We start from the raw sequence: 22,396 nt of genomic DNA on the forward strand, positions 1-22,396 counted from the left end.
GAGCGGCGCATCCCATCCGGTGCCATCAGGCCCGGTGTAGCATAGACCTTCCCGTGATCAAAGAACCCAAAGTTCTGCCGGTCACACCAGTCTCGAAGCCACAAGTTTATGTGAACAGCACGCCTTTCAGCTTCGATCCCCCCTATCGGAAGGACAGAGGCAAACACAACCTGCGCCCCTGATCCTCTAAGTAGTCACCCCAAATCCCTAAAGTCTCTTTTGATCGCCTTCGGACTTCTCGTTACTACTTCATCACTACCAGCCTGAAAGACCAGTAGCGGGTAGTAGTCAGTGGGCCATACCAGGCGCTTGACTTTCTTGGCAAAGTCTCTCACCCAAGCCCCAGGGAGGCAACAGACTTCTCTGCAGGTTGGGTCCGGTCGGCATATCGGTCCCTCTGTCCCTTTCAGAAGGGAGCCCCCCATAACAATAGCCCTTCTTTCTTTTTTGAAGGATGATGTGACAATGCGACGTGTAGGTCGCCTTGTCTTAGGCGCCCCCTCCAACTGGGACGGGTTTTTATCTACTTTGTCATTCAGATTGTCTTGTTCTAGTCCTTCATATCGATTATTTAAGGGTAGATGAGAAGGTGAGGTGGGCAGAGAGAGGGCTCGCCTACCACCCCGAATAGGCACCTGCCTCCATTCCCCCCCTTGATCTAGGTCTCCTCCCACTGCCTGGCAGGAGGAGGGAACCTCCGTCTTCTGCATAACAGGAGACGCCTGTGCTGTGGCAGGCTCGTGAGCCTGCCTCAGAGAGGGTAGAGTGCACCTCCACCAGTCAATTTCCCTCTCTGATTCCCTGATGCTCCTGAGCCTGTTCACCTCCTCCCGGAGCTCCGCTACCTGGCTGAGCAGTTCTTCAACCTGGGCACACCTCCCACAGGCATACCCACCACTGCTGTCGGAGACCGACAGAAGGCTGGGGCACACTCTGCAGCCCAGGACCTGGACGGCTGCGTGTTTCACCGAGCCCTCCGTCTGAGTAGCCACACTGGTGACCGTGGCTGGAGATGCCGCACGAGATGCGGAGGCCACGGTTTTCTGCCTGGTTGATACCATGGTCAGGTTCTACACAAGCAGGTTACAAGCACCGAAGGGAGAGGCAGCTGCAACAGAGCAACGATGGGCCCCCCGCTCGCCCTGCCTGCGCAAACTGCCGCGCAAACTGCCACGCCACGCCCTTCGATGCGCCACGCCCTGTTTGCCCGTCCGGTTCGCCGCGCTCCTGGTCGCTCGTGCTCCCTAGGGGCAACTTTTAATGGTTTAACCAAATAAAAGTTCACTTTGTTTTATTTTATTTTATGGCTTATTTTGTATATCAATATTCCAAATTATATTCTTAAAACAAAACCCCTTAAATAAAAGAGAGAAAAAAAAAAAAAAAAAAAAAAAAAAAACATAAGCAACATATTGCTTTTTTTTTTAACACATTAAGTTTTACTGATAAATAATCTTGTAAAACAAAGCAATCTATCAATTGTTTCCAATCAACAAATCCTAACATTTAATCACAGATATATTCACACTTCAATATGGATCGACTTCTGTCTTTAAGCTTCTAATTAATAAGTGTGTTGTCAAAATGCAGAATCATGAATCAAGACTTTTCCTGTGCAGAAGATGATGGATTCTTGTACTTAACCAATCAAAAATTTATTTACTTTTTAAAGGAGACGTCTTTCATGTCTTTTAAAAGTAGGATTAAGCAATCAGAATGCAGGCTTTTTTACCATTTTAAATCTCATTTTGAATGCTATAGAAAGTGAATAATTAATAAATAATTACTGAAAAAGGCACTTTTCCTCTAGGTTGTGGACTTCCACTGGTATTACCTAATACAATGGATTTATTACTGTAAGTGCTATGGGTCAAAATTTGTCACCCTTATTCACATTTTTTTTTTTCCAATGATGTATTTTCCTTCCCAGAATGAAGATGCATGCAGAAATGGTGGAAACTATTCTTACTGATTCACTGAATAGGAAGGAAAATAAAATGTAAAGGCTGGAAAAGCTGAGGAGAAAAAAAAATGACTGTTTCTCAGGTGAATATGTTGAAGTTTAGAAGTTTAGAAGTTTCTTTTTAACAGAGCTCATATGGAAACTAAGCTCTGATGGACTTCTGCCTGCCTGCTAGGTTTACAACCAAAACTTTCCCAGTTTTCAATCATTTTTGAAGCTTTCAGTCCCCTTTGACTTCTTGGTCCTGCATCGTGAAGATACCTTGACAGTCATCAAGCCTACTAGAAAGCTAGTGTGGGTGAATGTGGAAACATAATGCCCAGAGTCAAAGGCTAAGAGTCTAACTTTTTCTATCCCAAGAAAATAGTTCCTTTCACAAGCTGAAACTGCTGTGGTAGCTCTTTCACTGAGCTACATAAATATCTGAACTGGATAAGAAGAGATACCTTTACTTAAAATGATGAAAGTAGATTTATTTACTAAATATTATTATTAATAATCATGATTATTATCACTAGTAATATTCATATTTTGGTGTATAGATAGCTGAAGCTGTCACAGTGGTTTTCAACATCTCCTCTAGAAAGTTTTCCAATGCGTTGAAAGGACATTATAGTATAGATTGTGCATTGTCATTGGCTTACCTCAAAAGGATGTAAAATATCCATTGCTGACAAAATCAGCCTGCTGTATTTTGGAATTCTTGTATGTGTTGTCATCATCAGCACCATGAAAGATTAGTTTTATGAAGTCAGAGGGCTCTCCATTTTCAAGCTAGGTGTACTTTACTGCGTGGTTTTGTGAGTGATGCTTTTCTTTGTTTGCTTGTTGTTTTTAATATGAAATAGCATAAAGGCATTTGGGAAGTAGCTGAAAGGAATTGAATTCTTCAAATTAAAACTTTTCTAAATATTTTATGCTTTTCTGGATGAATAACTGCAAATACTATCCAGTGATGTTGTCCTGACCATAGACAATGACGTTACCTTTCATAATGTGTCTCTTCTGCAAGCTGAACAGACTCTCCCAGTTTCCCAGCATTATAGGAAAAGATACAAGAAAACTCCCCATCTTCAGCTGTTTCTTACCATCTCCTTTTTAAACAACTGTCCACAAGAAGGCACGTATGGATTAAAAACACAACCCCCAAAAATCTATAAAAGACACCTGTTTCATAATTGGATTTTGACATGGACTTGGATTTTTAGGAACTGCAACTGTTATGATTTGTAAAAACTCCTATGTCTACGACAGTTAAATTTTGTACAAATTATGTGCACCCGTAAGGCTTAACTGACAGGCAATTAGAAATGACAAGCTAACAAAAATGGCCACAAAGTAGTGTAGTTCATAAAGACTTATTTGAAAAAGTAGATTTTGTTTTAAACACAAAGAAACAGATAGTGCCTCTCACAGTCACACAAATCATGAGTGCTATCACACAATAGCAGTAAGAGTATTTTCAAGTGCTAAATAAGAAACTTGTCTTGCAAGAAAGGATTTTTCCCCCACCAAGACCACCCTGTACCACAATTCATTGTAAAAATTCAACCTAAAAATAACACAACATTCCTTATGTTTTTGTTTGTTTGTTTGTTTGTTTGTTTTGTTTTACATTATTTCAATATGCGGTTGCATCCAATATGCCTGTGACAGCTAATGTAAGGAAAAAAAGAAAAGAAACTAAATAGAAGTAAAAAATAACATCTCCAGTAAATATTCCTGTATTACTCCATTAAGAAAATGAAGAAAGTTCTTTTGTGAAACTTTTTCTTCATCAAACTGACATGTCTTAAGAAATCTGATCTGGTGGCCAGTCATTAGCAGGGTTCTTCAGGGCTCCATTTTAGGACCTGTTCTCTTCTATGTTTTCATAAATGATTTGGATGTAGAACTCCAATGCATGCTGAGGTGACAGCATTTGTCACAGGCATAAAGGAGGATCTGTTGACTCCCTTGTGGATGGAAAAAAGCTTTCTCTTTGTGAAGAGTGATCTTAACAAATTGGAAAACTGGACAAGCACATACTGCATAAAATTTAGTAAGGGCAAGTGCCGGATTCTGCACCTGGAACAGGACAATCCTGGATACACATTGGAGACAAGTGGTTGGGAAGCAGCCCTGTGGAAAGGGATCTGGTGGTTTTGGTTGATGGCAAGCTGAATACAAGTCAACTGTGTGCCCTGACAGCCAAAAGGGTTGCACCACACACTGCATTGCTAGCCAGATGAGGGAAGTGATTGTTCTCTGCTTTATGCTGGTGCAACCTCACCTTGAGTACTACCTGCTGTTTTGGGTGCATGGGTCCAATGAAGTGTAACAAAAATAGTGAGAGCTGTAGAGGGGTAGATGTATGAGGAGTGGCTGAAGTTACTTAGTTTGTTCAGCCTAGAGAAGAGAAAACTGAGGGGAGGTCTCATGGCAGCCAACAGATTCCTCACAAAGAGAGTGGCAGGGTAGGCACTGATCTCTGCTCTCTGGTGACCAGTGATAGGGCATGAGGGAATGTCATGAAACTGTGTCAGGAGAGCTTCAGACTGGATATAAGAAAAAGGTTCTTTACTGAGAGGGTAGTTGGGCACTGGAACAGGCTCTCCAGGGAAATGTTCACAACATCAAACCTGCTGGAGTTCAAGAAGTATTTGGACAACACTCTTAGACATATCATTTGTTTTCTGTGTAGCCAGGAGTTTTTCTCGATAATCCTTATACGTCCCTTCCAACTCATTCTATAATTCTATGAATCAAGTAGATTTGGGGACTACCTCCACAATAAATAAATAAATAAATAAATAAATAAATACATCTTTCATTCTTTTCTATACATAGAGTGTGATTGGATTTAGCATGTTTAAAGGTCAGGAATGAAGTTCCTTATCTGACCAGCCCAATAGCTATTTATAACAGCCCTTTTTTTTTTTTTTTTTTTTTTGAAACTGTTGAGCATGTCCTCTCACTAACTGCATACCAGCTTAGTCAACACAACTCAGCTACTGTCCTGATCTCCAGTCTGCCCATCTTCCAAGAAACCTCCTCAACTATTGCTATATTTTGCAACAACACTTTCAGAGAGTCAAAGGTGCTGAAAAAGGGGAAATCAAACTGAAATTTCAGTTAGAAAGTTGAAGTTAGAAAAGCTGAAATCAATATCCATTTTTCAGTCAATATAAAATCCTACAACAGAATTTCCTCATCTTACTTTTTTGTCTTGCTAAAAAGCTCTGACTATATGATTTAGGAACTATAAAATCTCACAAGTTTTTTTTAAACTGACTTGGGACAGATTTATGAATTTATCATAAAGGTACGTCAAAACTATTCTTGGTAAGAACCAACTGGTGTGGGAAGAAGTTAAGAAAATAATAGAAAAAAAGGAAGAAAAAAAAAAAAAAAAAAGAGAAACCAAAAAAAAAAAAAAAACAAACCACAAAATAAAACAAACAAAAATCCATAAGAGATCCATAACAAGAGAATTACAGCATAATTTTTTTTTTTACATTAGATGCCGAGCTTCACGTTTTCCATAAACTTAAGGTACATAGTGTGCTAAAAATAGTTTTTTGTTTGTTTGTTTGTTTCCTTTTTTTTCCTTCCTTTTCTCTAATAAGAGAGAGAGAAAGAGAGAGATGGGGAAAAAAAAATTGGATTGATGCCCAAAGTCCCATTTTAAGGTTTGAGTTTTTATCCCAGCTGCCTAATGGCTGAGAGAGACAATGGAAGAGAGAGAGCTATAAAATGTTCAATATAGATAAAAAATCTACTGAAAGAGTACTGTTAAAGTCACAAAATCAAAGAGACAACAAAACAAGGATTAAACTTGCCTCCCTTCATATGCAACATCATGCAGTCTTTAAATACATTGTGATGTGGGGGATTTACCTAAACTTTCCCCCACATCATTCAGGGTATATGAAGAATGGAACTGAAGTAATGAACAGGTCTTTAATGTTTTGGTTACTTTTATTGTGTCCCTAGGCCTCATGCACACTATACAAACCCTGAGCTGAAGGTGGAATTATTCATTTCTTTATGGGCTTCCCTACAGTGCATATTACATGAAGCTCTGTGAGTTTCAGGAAAGTTAATTTATCTCAAAAAAAAAAAAAATCTTGCTGAAGTGACAAGATAATATATCCCTCTTTACAGATAGACAAAAGAGGTTCTCAAACAACAGTCAACTTTGAGCTACCTCAACCCCAAGTTGTGCTTTTTTTGTTGTTTGTTTGTTTGTTTTTCATCATGTTTCATAATAATTTGAACCTTCAAATACATCACCATTCACTTTAATTGCAGCTGTGACTGCTTACTGCTTTTTCATCTCAGTCCCCAGGATCTCAAGGTGGCATTGAGGAATGAGAAGCACAGAGTTACTTACTATCTGTGAAACATGTGGTGTGAGGGAAGGTGCAACATCACACAGGAACTCTGGTAGTCAGTTGGACTCTGCTTCTCTAAGCCACAGCTTAGCTACTCTGAAGGAAGGCCATCTTTTGTCTTCCAACCTTTGTAAGAAATAAGGTAGAAGCATTTTTGTCTATTGATTGAAATATAAGATCAGGTTAAAAATAGGTGTTCACCTCAAGTAGAGCTTGCTCATAATTGTGTGTCAATTAAAGGAGTGAATTAAGATAATGGATAAACTTCATTATAATGTTTTCTAAATTTCAACCCTTTCACTGATGTTTCACCTCTTTCTCTTCTCTTGATTTTCTCTTATTCCTCCAGATTCTAATCAGGTATTTTGTTTTGTTTTGTCTTGTCTTGTTTTGTTTTGTTTTGTTGTGTATGTGCAGTTGCTCCCCCTGCATGTTTGCTCACTCTGTGTATGTGCACTAAATGTACTTAGTCAGCATTCAAGACTGTAAGAGGTTTAGGCATGATCAGTGAACACAGGCTGAGTATATGCAACATGTAATTTTTTCAGACCTTTCAATATGTCCAAATATGCATGAATTGTCACAAGAATGACAAAGGTACAATGTCCAAATACAAATTATAACTCTATGAAATATCATGTCCCTGACCAGAGTGACAGTGTGAACCTTTCAAATAAAATATTTTAAAGCTAAAATAGTACTTATCTCTAATCTCTTATCTCTCTTATCTCTTCCTCTACTGTTGGTCTTATAGGTAGGTGATTTAGATTTGAATAAAAGCATTTGTAGTGGGTTTACGTGGCAAGGTTTTGGTAGCAGGGAGCCATAGGGGTGGTTTCTGTGAGAAAGATCTAGAAGCTGCCCCATGTTTGGGAAGGGCCCCATTGTTTTCCAGATCCGAGCCAATAAGCGATGTTGTTTTGCGCCTCTGTGAGAGCATATTTAAGACAGGGAAAAAACGCTGCGCCACACAGCAGCCGGGAGAGTCAAGGGAGTGAGAGAACAGCCTTGCACCAAGGTCAGTGTAGAGGGAGGGGGAGAGGTGCTCCAGGCGCCGGAGCAGAAGTCCCCTGCGGCCTGTGGTGAGGACCATGGTGAAGCAGGATGTCCCCCTGCAGCCCATGGAGTACCACGGTGGAGCAGGGTTCCACGCTGCAGCCCGTGGAAGAGACCACGGTGGAGCAGGTGGCCCTGCACCGACGGAGGCTGCCGCCTGTAGAAGACCCCTGCCGGAGCAGATTCCGGGCCGGACCTGTAGCCCGTGGAGAGGAGCCCACGCAGGAGCAGGTGACCCGGCAGGAGCTGCTGCCCGTAGGGGAGCCAGGTTGGAGCAGTTTTCTCCTGAGGGATGGACCCCGTGGTACGGACCCATATCTGGAGCAGTTCTGAAAGAGCTGCTGCCTGTGGGAAGCCCACGCCGGATCAGTTCATCAAGGACTGCATCCCGTGGGTGGGACCCCACAGCACAGGGGACGAGAGTGACCGAGAAGGAGCAGCAGAGAAGAAGTGCTGTAGACTGACCATAACCCCCATTCCCCGTTCCCCTGCGCCGCTCAGGGGGAGGAGGTGGAAGAGGGTGGATGGGGGGGAAGGTGCTTTTGTTTTTTTTTCTTTGTTTTCTCACTTCTCTCGCTTGTTAGTTGTAGGTAATAAATCTTACTATCTCCTTATGCCGAGTCTGTTTTGCCCGTTGCAATAATTATTGCGTGATTTTCTCGTCCTTATCTCAATCCTTGAGCCCTTTTCACATATTTTCTCCCCATTCCTCTTTGAGGAGGGGGAGTGAGAGAGCGGCTGTGGTGGAGCTCGGCTGCCCACTCGAGCGGAACCACGACAGCATTAAAAAAAAAATCAAAAACAAACAAACAAACAAACAAACAAAACAAAACAAAACAAAACAAAAAAACACCATCTCAAATCCTGAAAGATATAACCAGTATAAACACATTACAGACCAAATACATAGTTTCAAAAATTACAAATTTACAAACTAGGAGCATGATGGAGTATACTATTTGTGTTTATGCAAAACAGTAACCAGAATAAGCAATCTTTTTCAAGTAACATAAAGGATCATTTGGCAAATATTTTCCAGATTGCTAAGTGTCCCAAGTACTAGTAGTTTCAAAAGGTTATCCCCTTATACCTCTTCGTTATGATTAAGCTACCAGATGCATTACTGTTTCTGGGAACCCACAATCACTTCAAGTGTATGTATACCAGAAAGTAGTTGATATGGCAATACTTAAAATATAAAGCTTTGTCTAACTTGACTCTTGAATCTTCAAAGATTACAAACACTCTGAACATAGCCAAAGATTTCATTGTCTCAATAACTGCAATTTTGTGCTCATGTTATTGCCTTAGACTGAATAGATACAAAACTGTGTAAGAAGTCCCACTGATACTGTCAGGTTTGAAAGTTAAACTTCCACACATTTTTTTTTTTTTTCAGAATTATAAAAAGTAATCAGTTTTGAGCTATGTTGCTACTAGCTCTGTTAAACTTGTAAATACATTATAAATCAAGCTTGTTCATAAATTTCCTACATAATTTAATTAACTATTGCATTGACAGTGATTTTGTTGCAAAGAAGCAACATGATATGTAGGAAGAGGCTAACACGATCACTTGGGTTAACAAAGCCAAACAGCAATCCTCAGTGAAGAAAACCAACCTCCTTCTTTACTTTTATAAATCAGAAATTTATTCAGAAAATGCAAAATTCCTTTTGAAATAATAAGCCAATCTTTCAAATAACATCAAGAATGGAAAAAAATGCTGAAAATATCAGACAAGATTCCTTTATGTTCCAACATTCTATAGAGTTCATCATACATGCAGGCACACCCAAAAACACTTACATAAAAATTAGTCAAATTCACTTGAATATATAAAGTTATTCACAACATGGCTATAAATAGTAATGATCTTGAATACTTAGGTCTGATTGCTCAGGAGGTCCCCAAAATTATTAGGTCAGTCTTGCCAATGTCTTCATAAAATTCAGCTGTAGAACTGAAACTTCTACTGTTTTTGTGAGTGCATCTGCCACGTTTGGGATCACAGCAACTGCCCCCTTGTAGTAATTATGACTAGGGATATTCTCAGGTCTGCTTCATCAGCTGACAAAAAAGGAATAAGTTTTAAGACAAGATAGACTTCTATATAACATAAAATAGATCAACACTTTACCACTGATAAAGAAGTGGTAGATATCCCTCAAAATGCTTTGAGAACATCATTCATGCTTGTGTTGAAAATGATTCAAGTTCTGAAGTTCAATGATATAGAAAACGGGCTGTGAGATGAGGAAAGTAAGCCTCACTCACATTTCTGTGGATAGCACCTTTTAGGCTGGTTAGGAAGCTTGTAAAACTTTGTTAGAAATTGAGTTCTAATAGCTAATTCCAATTGCAGATGTTTCTTTGACACCCAGCCACCAAAGTAATTGAAAACCTGGCTTATTCAGCTGTATCTCAAGAGATTATTTGTCTCCAACAGGTTTCTTCTATTAAGTGCCATGTATTGGCTTGAACAAAGTTATGATAAAGTATGTACATCATATGGCTTCCACATACTATAATACTGAGTTCATTATATTATGAAAGCAGAAAACATTTAAATACATTTAAATTTCCTTTTTCAACATAACAGACCTCTATGCATGTGATTGCAAAAAATTACCCAACATAACCATTGTGTGACTAATGAAAGAAAGAAAGTGTAACTCTTTTAACTTAATTCTTTCAGTCAACTCTGTCTAAGATCATCCAGCAGTCCAACCACATTTTACAGACAGCAAAATAAAAGTCACTGGAGAGGAACAGTAACTCACCAATCAATAAAATCTCCATGAGACATTGAACTTGAAGCTGATTGACTTAAAGTGTCTTCAGTTAGTATCACATCAACCTTCTCACAGTTTTCCTCTCATCCCTTTAAGGCATAAGATACATTTGGTGGGTCGAGAAATAAGACTCTTCATCAGCTGAAATTATTTCCTGAACAAAATAAGTTATTCTATCTTGCTTACACAGTGAAAATATTGCATCAAATTCCATGACACAGTATTCTAGATGATTAATTTCTAGTACAGTAGATTTTTAATTCTAGGTCCACAAAAAATCAGACCACATGGCCATGTGAAGATTCATCTAATCTATTTCCAGAGTAGTCTCACAAAAGTAATCTGTATTGCTATTCTGCAATAACTGTTCTAGGTTATTTCTTCCCTGCAATCTTATCTTATACTATTCTACAGCCTTTTTAAGTGCATGATTTTTTATTTATTTATTTATTTATTTATTTATTTCAGATCCATGGTGAAGTACAGAGTGAATAAGATAAGGAACTTATATAGAAAATTATTTTTTCAATGCTGAACTCAAATTCAAAAATAGGAATACATAGAGAGTATTCTAAACAGGATTTTTTTTTTTTCATTAAAAAAAAAAATAATCTCCAGGTAACATATTTTCTTTTCATTTTTGACTGAGATTGTTAGATAGCAATACTCAGTCATGGTTTTATGCAGAGATATGAGTCATCAGCTGATCGGTTTCCTGCATGGCAGAGCAGCCCATGCCATTGCATATGCAAGGTCTTTGTGGGACCAAAGCACTCCAACTTTACTGCTGACTGGCAGCTTTCATTTCTAATCTTTATTGAGCATGGAATTGTAACTTCAGTAGTCACTTTTTCTTCAGTAGGAAAAACAGATGCATAGTCCTGGTGAAGAACATGCATGACCTTTTACGGTTTTGAAGGAGGACTTAATCTGGAAAGTGTACTGCATTACTAATATGAAACAAAGTAGAGCTACACAATTCAGGTCCAAAGCAGAATAAATGGGTCTTCAATTATTAGATTTCTTTGGCATGTTTGAAAAGTCATTCCCCTGTGCATAGATGTCTTGGCTATGACCTGGGAGAGTGTCCAGTGATGACTCATCTTTTAGAATCATTGAAGGGGGAGAAAAAGAGGCAGAAAAAAACAAACTGGAATAAACCATATAATTCATGTCATAAAATACAATTGATATTCTCATGCAAGTTATGCTACATGAAAACCCTTTCTAGATCAGAAAAGGTAGAAATTTCACACAAGGTTATGACACACATTCACTGCAGAGATTCATACAACGTAGTTGATTGTGGACAAGCCACAGCCATCAGGGTAAAATTTAACACTGATAGCATGAGGTGGATTATTTCTATGGTTTTGCTTGCAATCATATAGCCTTATGCAGCACATAAATAAAGTAAAAATAACCAATCTGTAACCAAGTTTTAGGATCGTGTCTATTAAATCATTCTCCTAATAAATACAATCTCTTTTTTGATATCTTTATAAACATGTATATTACTTTGTACCTCCCTATGCCACTAGCTTAAGATCTATTTAGTTCCATTGACTACAAGGTATTTGGGAGGATTATATTTGTCTCTATATTACTAATTAATAAAATTAAATTTACCTATCAAGTGCCTTGAATTGGAATAGGCCAAAATACAGAGAAATGAAAAGTGATCTATATTTGTTTTCTGCTTTCCTTCTAAACCAGGTGATACTGCTTAGTGTTTTTTTTTGTTTTGTTTGTTTTTTGTTTTTTTCCTCATGCCTAATTTACATTTAACTTGACTGCTGATAATATGTCTCTAATTTGTAATTTCAACTGATTACTGATGACGTACATGGGTTTGAAGTGAATCCTATAATCAGCCTTCATTTTCAAGAGTGACTTAGGATTTTGGTTGCCCATCTGAAAAGAATCTGATTTCTTTTACAGAAATTATCAAAACATTCACCATCTGAACCTGTAAAGGCCCTTATAGTGTGTGTCTAATCATTGAATCACTCACCGTCATTGGCTACTTCAGACAATTTAGCTCCATCACCTTTAAAGACTTCTGCATTTCTTTTGTTTTACAGGTTTTCTTTGGTTTTGAATATATATCCATCATGAACTCCTTTAAAGTAATTTCAACTGTAATAATAGAAAACCTCTCATGCAATGTAATCTACATATATATATATAAATATAAAGGGGGTCATTTTAGTCAATTAAATTATATATATATATATATATATATTTTACTCAGAATGATTGCTATGCTTATGATATGACATCAACAGAATAGACCATTACCAAGGGGAAACGTCTTCCTTCCTTCCTTCCTTCCTTTATTTATTTATTTATAAAGAGTGACAGAAACACACAAAATTATAAAACACATAAATGCTAAAATGCAGTCAGAAGTATTCTTCTCTGGTTAGATGACATTATTTCTGTAAGAGTTCTCTTTAGCTATGACAGATATCTTGTATGCATGTAATAATTTGGATAGTGCAGTAAGTAGGGTAAAAGTTGTGTCTCATGTCTTTGTGGAACTGCTGCACTCCCATTGCCAGGAACCTATCCAATTCATCCATTAGAAAAACACACTGCCTATTCTGATAAAATTCTTTTAAATTTGGTACTCTTTATCTCCTTTTTATTCTGTGATTAGTAGTTAAGATTAGCTGTTTGGCAGTCTGAATTACCATGTGTTCTTTTCAAATTCAGTTTTCTCTTTGTTTCAGCCTTGTGAAGGTATTTGGTGTCTGCTTAGTGCAACAAGCACTTTCTAGATGTTTTTTTTTACTATAAACAACACTCTGATTTTAGTCAGAGAACTTCTCTCAGTGCAGGTGCTTTTCAGGGTGTTTTGAACACCTAATAAAGTCAAGGTTAGTCTCTTGTCTCAACAGTGTTAATATACATAAGCAGAAAACAGACAAGAGATGGGGAAGTATTCATTTCAAGAGAAAGATTCTTTAATACATTGCAAACATTCTATGCTCTGTATATATATATTACTGTAAGTAATATATTGAATATGAAAATACATTTTTATCTGGCTCAGTATTTTTTTCCATAGAAATCTACATAAATACATGTATCCTAAGGACATTCTAAGTGCCATCTTCTTGATGTGTCTTTGAAAAAAAAAAAAAAAAAAAAAAAAAAAACACAAAACCACATCACTTTAATGTAAGATGGTAAAAGCATAGTTATTTGGAGCAGGCAGTAGCAAGTGCAGATTAACTGAATAACTATTTTCCCCCCAAACCCTGTGAGAGGGAAAGGAAAGGGAGAAAACAGAAACAGCTTAACTCACCAAAAATCAAACCACTGCATTGCCCTCTTAGCCACTGAGTGGTTTGGGATGTAAGACCGAAGATTACATCAGTACAATAGAGGCAATAGAGGCTCCTTGCTCTCTCTACAATCACAAGCTGTACACCATGAAAAAAAAAAAAAAAAAAAAAAAAAAGCAGCTTTACGCCAGCATCTAAGCCAGTAGAAATCAGAACAGGTAGAGAGGTGAGAGAACAGAGAGAGAAGGAAGGGTTAAAGGCATCATCGCAGCCATTAGAGGAAAAAGTTGAAGCAATACAAGCACAGTAGACTTCTCTCCCCCTCTCACACACCCACCCCCCACCCCCGGCCATTCCCCACTCCCCTCTTCCCAAGCCGGATCAGTGTGTAGGGAGGGCAATCATCGCGCCATCCTGAGCAGCAGGAGCTGACGTTGGACGAAGCTGCCAGGTAGCTGAAAAAAGGCACGGAAGGCAGCTGATACCCACTTTTCAACGTTTCTTTCTTTTTTTTTTTTTTTTTTTTTTTTTTAGACTGAATCTGGACTTCAAGCAACACAGCGCCTGAGACAGCTCATCTAAACCTCACTGTATTGCAATACTTGCTCTTCCCAAAGAAAAAGACTCCACTGAGTAGCAGAATGCTGCCAGTGTCGCAGCAAGGGCTACAATACAGAGCCTTTTTGTAACATTTTTAAGTCTCTTTCTGTTCATATGTTTAGAGATACATAAACACACTCATATAAAAATTCTTCCTTTTTTTGAAGGATCCTTTGGCTTTTGTTACCCTGATGTGACTTCTTCTTCGTCTTGGAATGATGGGGATCTTTCTAGCTTATGTTGGAATCTTTTTTTTTTCAGTTATGTATATTCAACAAGGACTTTCTACCCAAGGTAAGATTGCTTATTGTCATATGCCTGTGTGTGTGTTTTCATGCTATAACATAGTGAGAACAGAATTGGGGATAGAGGGAAAAAAAAAAAAAAAGGATAAAAAGAAGGAAAACAACTACAGTGGATAGGAGACGAAGACACCAAGTATCAGGTTTAAATTTATTTTTAAAACCATCTTTAAATAGGAACAGTAACGAGAAGTTTCCCCAAAGTGGTAATAAAAGAGTCTTCTTTTACTTGATTGGGAAGAAGTAAATAAGAGGCACCTTGCAAAAGAGTAAAGGGGTGATGGTGAATGGATGTATATGTGTTTGGGGTTTGTATGTCTGTGTATATGCATCCCTGCATATAATAAACACCTATCCTTGCATGCATAATTATTGCATTCAGACCAAGTACCGGATGACTAAATCTACTGCCTCCCTTAAAATATTGCAGACTTTTTCACTGCATCCCCTTTCCTTTCCTATTATCTTAGGAGTCAGACCTTCATTTCCATTTGGTGACTGTGTAATTCTGAAAAAAAATAAGGGGGTTGGGGGGGGCAAAAAGATAAAATCGACTTCTTTGAAGACCTTCCTCCCCCACACACACCACCACCACCACCAACCCGTTCCCCGTCGCCTTTCCCCCCCCCTCCTCGCCGAAAGGCGCGCCTTGCATTTCAAGCAGCCCCGGCGCCGCAGGAGCCGGTTGTTTGGGACCGCCAGGGCTGCGGCGCCGCTGTCAGCACCACGGACAGCTCCCGGGGGGCCGTCCCCTGCCCGCCGCCCCCCGACCCCCGCCTGCAGCCCTACGGGGCTTTGCGGGGCTGCGCGGTGGCGGTATTCCCCCTCGCCTCCCCGCAGCGCTCACGACCCTTGACCGGTGGCAGGGGGCTGGGGAGGGTGGACACACAAGGACGAGGTAGGGGGGAGTAGGCAAACAAAAAAGACCAAAACTTACGAGCCCCGAATACGCAAAATGCAAAGCCCTTTTGCCGGTTTAACTGGGGGATTAGCAGGCGGTGATTGGGGGGCGGGAGGGGGGGGACACGACTGGACGACAGCACAGGAAGGGCACCGTGAAATAAAAAGCTAGTAGTATTGCCGAGTAGCTGTTGACAAGCACAAACGGAGGGAGGCAAAGGGGGGGGGAGGGGGGAAGTAAAGCTGTTTGCCCAAATTCCTAAATTATCCCACCAATTCCAGGTTAGCTAGGAAGATTGGATAGGGAGACAGAAAGAGGGGAGGAAGCACTGGCAGTATCTCCTTTGCATCATAATATGCTCTAGTCAATCTGTAACAAGGTATAACAGAAAGCAACGTTGCAGGCTCTTCACCAGATTCCCTCTTCTTGAAACGTCTCATTTATTACACTGTTTGATTGTAGTCCTCCCTCACTTGACTATCATATTTCATTATGTTCCACGATTTTAAAGTGAAATATGTGATAGGATAAGAGAAAAGTCAAGACTGAAACTTAAAGAAATGTTCTTGCCCCGGACTATGTCCATCAGGATTAGTTTTTAAACCTAGCAGTGGTATATAGAGATGAGCAAATCCTGTTTGTCAAAGGACTGCGATACAAAGGTGAAGGTTAGTTCTAGAAAGTGCATGCCTGTACTGAGAATTAGAAGATGTGTTGTTCGTGGTCTGATTATGCAAGCAGAGACTCTCAGAAAGAGTAAGTAACTCAGGTAAAGCCTTTGAAATAGGCACTTTAATAAAAAAGTGGTCATAACCCACCCCTAAGAAGAGCGCCCATTCCAGTAGCCACTCCAGGCAGCTGTGGAAGGTTTGACTATTTACACATTTCCAGTTCAGCTCTACAAAACACAATAAATCAGCCTCATATGCTTTTTCCTGTTCCAAACTGTTCTTGAACAAAATCCCTCAGTGTGTTTGGAGAAATACTGCATACTACCCAAGGGTATTTGGACCTAATTAAATGAAACTTTAGTAGCCCATGGGAGCAAGCAGTGGGGTCTCTAACATTTGCCATGAGACTGCAAGGAAAGTGGATTTGTACATAAGGGAGAAAATGCATACCTGGGGTTTAAAAAGACCGGGAAGATGTGTGGGGAAACTGGAAAATCAGAAAAGAGAGGGATTGAGGAAAGGACAACGGAGAAATGAATAGGGAAATAAGAGAATAGGGAATAAGAGAAAGACAACACAAAGAGAGAATTACATGTGCAGATAACAGGATTCCAACACACCACACATTTTTTTTGCAGCAAAATTCACTGAGTTTCCGCGAAATGTCACAGCCACTGAAGGACAGAATGTGGAGATGTCTTGTGCTTTCCAAAGTGGCTCCGCTTCAGTGTATCTTGAAATCCAGTGGTGGTTTCTGCGTGCAGCTGAGGACCCAGAGGTTGGAGCTGAGGTGACAGGCACTCAGGTACTGGTCCTTTGCCTTGGGGTCCCCAAACCACCTGGGTACACCACAGGAGAGGGGGTGGAATGGGAGGCAGAGAAAGGGGGAGGAAGCAAAGGGCTCACCAGGGTCTTAATTTCAGCTGTGAAATAACAGTGCAGGAACCTGCAGAGAAAAATGTCCACCTCAAGAGATGGCGCATTTGGTGCTTGTCACTTTCAGGAAGCAGCTAGGGATGTTCATGAAACCACATTGATTTCCAAAGTCTGTTTTTATCTTCTTATCTTTTTATTTTATTTTTTTATTACTATTTTTTAAAAACTTTTTTTTTTTTCTTTCCTCTCCTGTCTCTCATTTTCCCTTTGGAAACCAGCTGTTCAGAAACTGTTCCTTGTGGGAATTTTTATTTCCCAGATGGCAAGATCCTATATAGCTCTCCTATTTACAGCTGGTGCAATCGAGTTGGCAACCCTAACTCGGCATGCAGCTGCCAGAGAAGGGCACGCGCTTTTTTTTTTTTTTTTTTTGAGGGGGGTGGTGGTGCTGGGGGAGAAGCCAATTCCCCGTTCAAGCCAAAAATAAATAAATTAATTAAAAAAAAAAAAAAATCCATACAACGGCTCACTTTCAGCCTTCCGAGAGGGGCAGAGGGAGCCGCGTCTGCCTCCATCGCCACCTGGGGGCCCCGACAAGACTCCGGCTCGAGCGGTGCCGGTGTCGCCCGGCGGAGGCGGAGGCGGAGGCTGAGGCTGAGGAGGCGGAGGCCGGACTCTGCCCGCTGCGGCCCGCAGGTGGCAGACGCGGCGCGCTGCTCCCCGGTGCGAGGGCCGGCGAGCTACGGCGGCGCTCCTTTCCCTGCAGGTGGAGCTCTTGCCCGAGCGGGACCTGGAGAACGACGGCACGAAGATAAGCGTAAGTGGCGCCCCCACGGCGCGGGCAGCTCCCCAGCCCGGTGGCCGGGATGTTCCTAACCCAGAGCACACCCGGGCGCGGAGCCCTCACCCACGGTGAAACCCTTGCTGACAGCGGGCATGAAGACATCAGCAAGAGATGATCCGGGTGGTAGAGCTTTGGTAGAACCTCTGTTTTTGCCATGTGAAGCAGACAGCCCGTGTCCATCCTTGTACTTGCTTCCAATTGCCCTGAGTAACTGCCGAGTGTGCCTTAGCAGTCCTAAAGTGCTTTCAAGCCTGAAATCTGGCCCCGAAACTGCACTTTCCTTCAGTGTTTAAATGTGTGCTTTCCTAGCATCATACTCACTGGCAGAAAAAAAAAAAAAAAAAAAAAAAAAAGCTCAGTCCAAGGAACATTGGAAGTAATCTCTGAAAGAGAGGTCTTGCTGCTAAGTTTCTTTCTGAGGGAAGTGGGGTTTTGACACCAGAGTTAACTACCTGTAATTCTGAGATTAAATGAAAATTCTCAAATGAGATAAAATTATGAGCAGCATTGTTCCAGCCCTTGTCCAGGGGAAGAATGAATTGCACTTCAACACACTCATATCACAAGTCAGGCAGAGCTAGTAGTAGTAGACCCCAGTAGAGCTCAGACACTCTTTCTTTAACATCCCAAGATATGTACAGTGGTGGGGTCATGCTCACTGCAGTGGAACGTCACTGACATGCAGCAGATGCTGCAACATAAATACTTCTTAAGAGCCCAGCGGAGTTTTCTTTTTCTCAGGCAAAATCTCTTAGGGACTGCCTTTTAGCTGCATTGAAGGCTATAACTACCAGCCAAACTTAAAACAGCAACAGAAGCAAGTCATTTCCATTAAATCCTTCACTTTTTTTTCCTCTTCCATGTCTGTGAAAAATTAACCTCAGTAATTATGTCAGGTTTAAGTGCAGGTATATACTATATCTTCAGCTACATTTGTAGGCCATCTTACAAATAAAATCCACATGTGGCCTCTGGATAGTACTCTACTAGACACTGTGATAGCAGCCAATTTATTCTTCATTGATATCAGCACACTCAAAATCCACATAGCAATCTATATGTCTGTGACACATTATGGACTGTAAAGCTTGACCTTTCTTTCAACTTGAAAAACTTTCATTATGTACTATAATAATCCATGGTGGGGTATTTATTAAATGTTTTTAAAAGCTTGCATAATATATTTTGCATTTTTCATTTTTTTTAAAAAATCACCATTAGTTCACAGACTAAATACATGATAGAAATGTAGCTTTTCTTCCTTCCTTCCCTCCCTCCCTCCCTGTCTCCCTCCCTGTCTCCCTCCCTCCCTCCCTTCCTCCTTCCTTCCTTCCTTCCTTCCTTCCTTCCTTCCTTCCTTCCTTCCTTCCTTCCTTCCTTCCTTCCTTCCTTCCTTCCTTCCTTCCTTCCTTCCTTCCTTCCTTCCTTCCTTCCTTTTTTCTTTTCTTCTTTCTGGTATACAAAGAATACCCATTAATACTAAAGGAAAATATCTTCTTGAAGAGGAGAATAAACTTTTAAATATACTTAGTAAATTATTTAAAGAGGTGCAAAAATATGTGTAGTGGGTTTTTAAACTGTGCTGAAATACACTACTTATATTGTTTTAAATTAAATAACTTCTAAATTTCAAATTCAAACCCCAAAACATATTCTGTTCTCTAATTGTGCAACTCTGTAAACTTTGCAGATATTGCATGAGGGCAAATCGAGACAAAATATGACCCACAGATTCTCTTTCCATCCATATGGTTCATATGAAACTTTTTTAATCCTTTTGCTGAATATGAGCTATTCAGTAGAAAAATTATTATTATTAATTATTATTATTATTAAATGTGGTTTAGATAACTATCCAACACTTTCTGTTTAATTGATATTGCATATGTTGTGCCTGAAAGTAAGCAATCTATACTTTCAGTTCAGATTGCCAAGAATAAAATCAGATCTGGAAACTCTACAAAGGGCTGTAAGGTCCATCCAGTACCTTAAAGCATATTCATAAGTATTTGTCTTCCATTTAACAAGCAGGAAGAAAAAGCACTTTGCCAACACTAGTGACTATAGTATGCCATGTTATCAGAAACAATGTGTTAAATAATCACCAAGAACACATGCCTCATTTCAATCTGACAGTTCCCCATTTCTGTGATCCACCGTATATTTACCCTGATGTTTCCTCAGTGCCCATCACTGATATGACACCAGGTAACTATTACATCCATGTTTAAACGGTGGGTGGAAATAATGTAGTTCTCTGCCCCACTGAATCCCCTTTAACTGTTTTTCTACGGGACAGCAGATATTAATCAATACAGAAATTAATAGCCAAATAATTAAATATAAATTATCTGAAGTGATGAATGTACAGAAAAGTATTTGTGTTACTTTTCTTAATGTCTTAATGTCTATCAGACATTTCTAGATGCATAATTTGCTCAGACATGTTTTAAATATGAGACAAAAATATATTATATTATTCTCAGATATTAAAAGCAATTACAGATAAACCAGTAGTCTGATTTTAGCTGAAGAAAATTAAAATTATCCTGAATAGGTGATGCTTTCTATTGTTAAGTCACAGAAATGACATATGACCTCTAACAAGTACACACTTAAATAAATGAGACAAAAGGAACTGCCCAACACAAGATATCTTGTTATGGCTAATAAACCAAAAATTCCTAAGGTTTGGACATGCCTGGAGTCAAACTGAATGTGAAATATGCAATTTCAATACAGTAAAGACTACAGGCTAATCTAATAAATAATTATTGAAGAAGTTTAAATATTGGCAAGCATCTTCAACAAAATTGTTTATAAAGTAGTTCAAAAGCTGTATTATTTAATATAGCCAACTAACTGTAAAGTTTTAACCAATAAAGTGAACAGATATTATGTTTGTAAAAGAAAGCTTATTAAAAGTACACATAATCTGAAGTAGTTAATTGGAATGAACATGGTAATTTGCTTTATTCGTCTGAGGCCAATTAACTTTTCAGAGTAAACCATCTAAACAGTTTTGAAAAGAAGATATCAGTATTATTATCTTATTGTTATCCCAGTTATCCTAGATATAAGTAATCAAACTTATCCTAGTTGTAACTTCCCTGCAGTAAGCACAATTACACCACTGGTTAACTTGGCACATGATCTCTGGACAGGCTCTACATCAGTAGAGTCTTCCCAGAGAAAGAATAATAGCTGATGCCATGTTTTTCTGTTTTGTTTTGTTTTGTTTTCCTGGAAAATTTGCAGACAGTGAAAGTACAAGGGAATGACATCTCCCACAAGCTGCAGATTTCAAAAGTGAGGAAAAAGGATGAAGGCTTGTATGAGTGCAGGGTGACCGATGCCAACTATGGAGACCTTCAGGAATACAAGGCCCAGGCATTTCTCAAAGTCAATGCTAACAGCCACTCTCGGCGAATGCAGGCCTTTGAGGCATCTCCAATGTGGTTGCAAGACATGAAACCTCGCAAGAACATCTCAGCAGCTGTTCCAAGTAGCATCCATAACTCTGCCAATCAGCGTGTACGTGCCACTTCCAGCCCTGAAGCAGCAGCCAAAATCCCCAAACAAAGTCCACAATCAGGTATGGTAAAGCATTTTGAGTATTTCACTTGATTGCTTACCAGCATGTAAAAGGAGACTAACTCAATGAAGTAAACAGGAAGGTTTACCTGACCTCCTGACTAGGAAGATTCTGGTGCTCATTTATTCTCCCATCTTTCTGACCCTATCTCTCCTGTTATCTCCTTAGTTCTTAAAAGCTGCAAAAATCAGCTTCTGGGAAGAAGAAACAAAAAACATTACATTCCTATATTTAGAGTTCACCTCTACTCATTCATCTAAGGTTAAGTCTCTAAGACTTAGCATTCCATGTTGTGAATGGAGAGAGGAGCATGTCAGTGAATGACTTACCTCATTTTAACGATGCCTGTGCATGATAAATGAAATAAAACACCTATCTGGAAGTTTTTATTCCTAGAGTGATTTAGGCCAGTCATCTAACTTATATACCTCTAATATTTTCTAAAATTAGTCAGTTCTATTTTCAAAATGAACTAGATCCCTAAATCTAAGCAGACCTTAGATACTTGTCATTTTTCTGTTGTGTAGGCTTTAGAAAGAATGCAGGTTTGTCAGAAAATGCAGGTTTGTCATCTCCGGAAGCTTGGCCATACGCTTTGAATCAAGCACTAAAATGTTAACACCTCAATTGTCTGTCATATGTAATTTGACACATTTTGTTTGGGAGATTTTGTATCATACTGTACAAATAACTTATATTGATTATCACTGAATTTAGTAAATTGATACAGTAAATCTAGTAAATTCTACAGTTAAGTAAATTTCATCAATTTAGTAAACATTCAAAATACATTAATACAGTAAATTCTACAGTTATGTAAAGCTACATGAATGTACAGGAGGTGAAACTCTTGACTACTTTAGGATAGCAATAGAGAGATATACAAGATAAATAATTTAGATGTTGTAAATTACCAAATTTTTTTCTGGAAAATAAGCTATGCAAGTTTAAGGGTTTCTGGGTTACTTCTTTATATACTGAGGGTCCAGTTTAACAAGGCAGGAGACCACAACCTTGTGTAAAATAAGGAACAAATACTAATTTTTTTTTTTGTTTTGATGCATCATTTTACTGCTACCAAACACTACGCCATCAAAAACAAAACTGGGAATACAACAAATTTC

General features: G+C 39.3%; 1 protein-coding gene and 1 long non-coding RNA gene across 12 annotated transcripts in view; one reads left to right on the top strand and one right to left on the bottom strand.

Moving 5' to 3' along the window:
• Positions 1-10,260: 10,260 nt before the first annotated feature.
• On the bottom strand, positions 10,261-15,333 carry LOC311430908. The gene is made up of 3 exons (XR_014689110.1): positions 15,323-15,333; positions 13,504-13,621; positions 10,261-10,344 (listed from the first exon to the last, which is right to left on the bottom strand). It is a non-coding gene; the product is annotated as an uncharacterized lncRNA (long non-coding RNA).
• Positions 14,028-22,396, top strand: part of VSTM2A (V-set and transmembrane domain containing 2A) — a 193,003-nt gene continuing 184,634 nt past the window's right edge. For 10 of the 11 annotated variants that reach the window (XM_084507852.1, XM_084507857.1, XM_084507853.1 and 7 more), the window contains exons 1-4: positions 14,036-14,377; positions 16,596-16,762; positions 17,600-17,650; positions 20,936-21,272. In XM_084507852.1, coding sequence (XP_084363978.1) covers positions 14,299-14,377; positions 16,596-16,762; positions 17,600-17,650; positions 20,936-21,272 — 634 coding nt within the window. In that variant the 5' untranslated portion in view covers positions 14,036-14,298. Of the gene's footprint in view, positions 14,378-16,595; positions 16,763-17,599; positions 17,651-20,935; positions 21,273-22,396 lie in introns of all 11 variants that reach the window. The other variant, XM_084507858.1, reaches the window with a different exon arrangement.

Source organism: Aythya ferina (genome assembly GCF_964211825.1).
Source record: "Aythya ferina genome assembly, chromosome: 2".
Classification (NCBI taxonomy): Eukaryota; Metazoa; Chordata; class Aves; order Anseriformes; family Anatidae; genus Aythya; species Aythya ferina.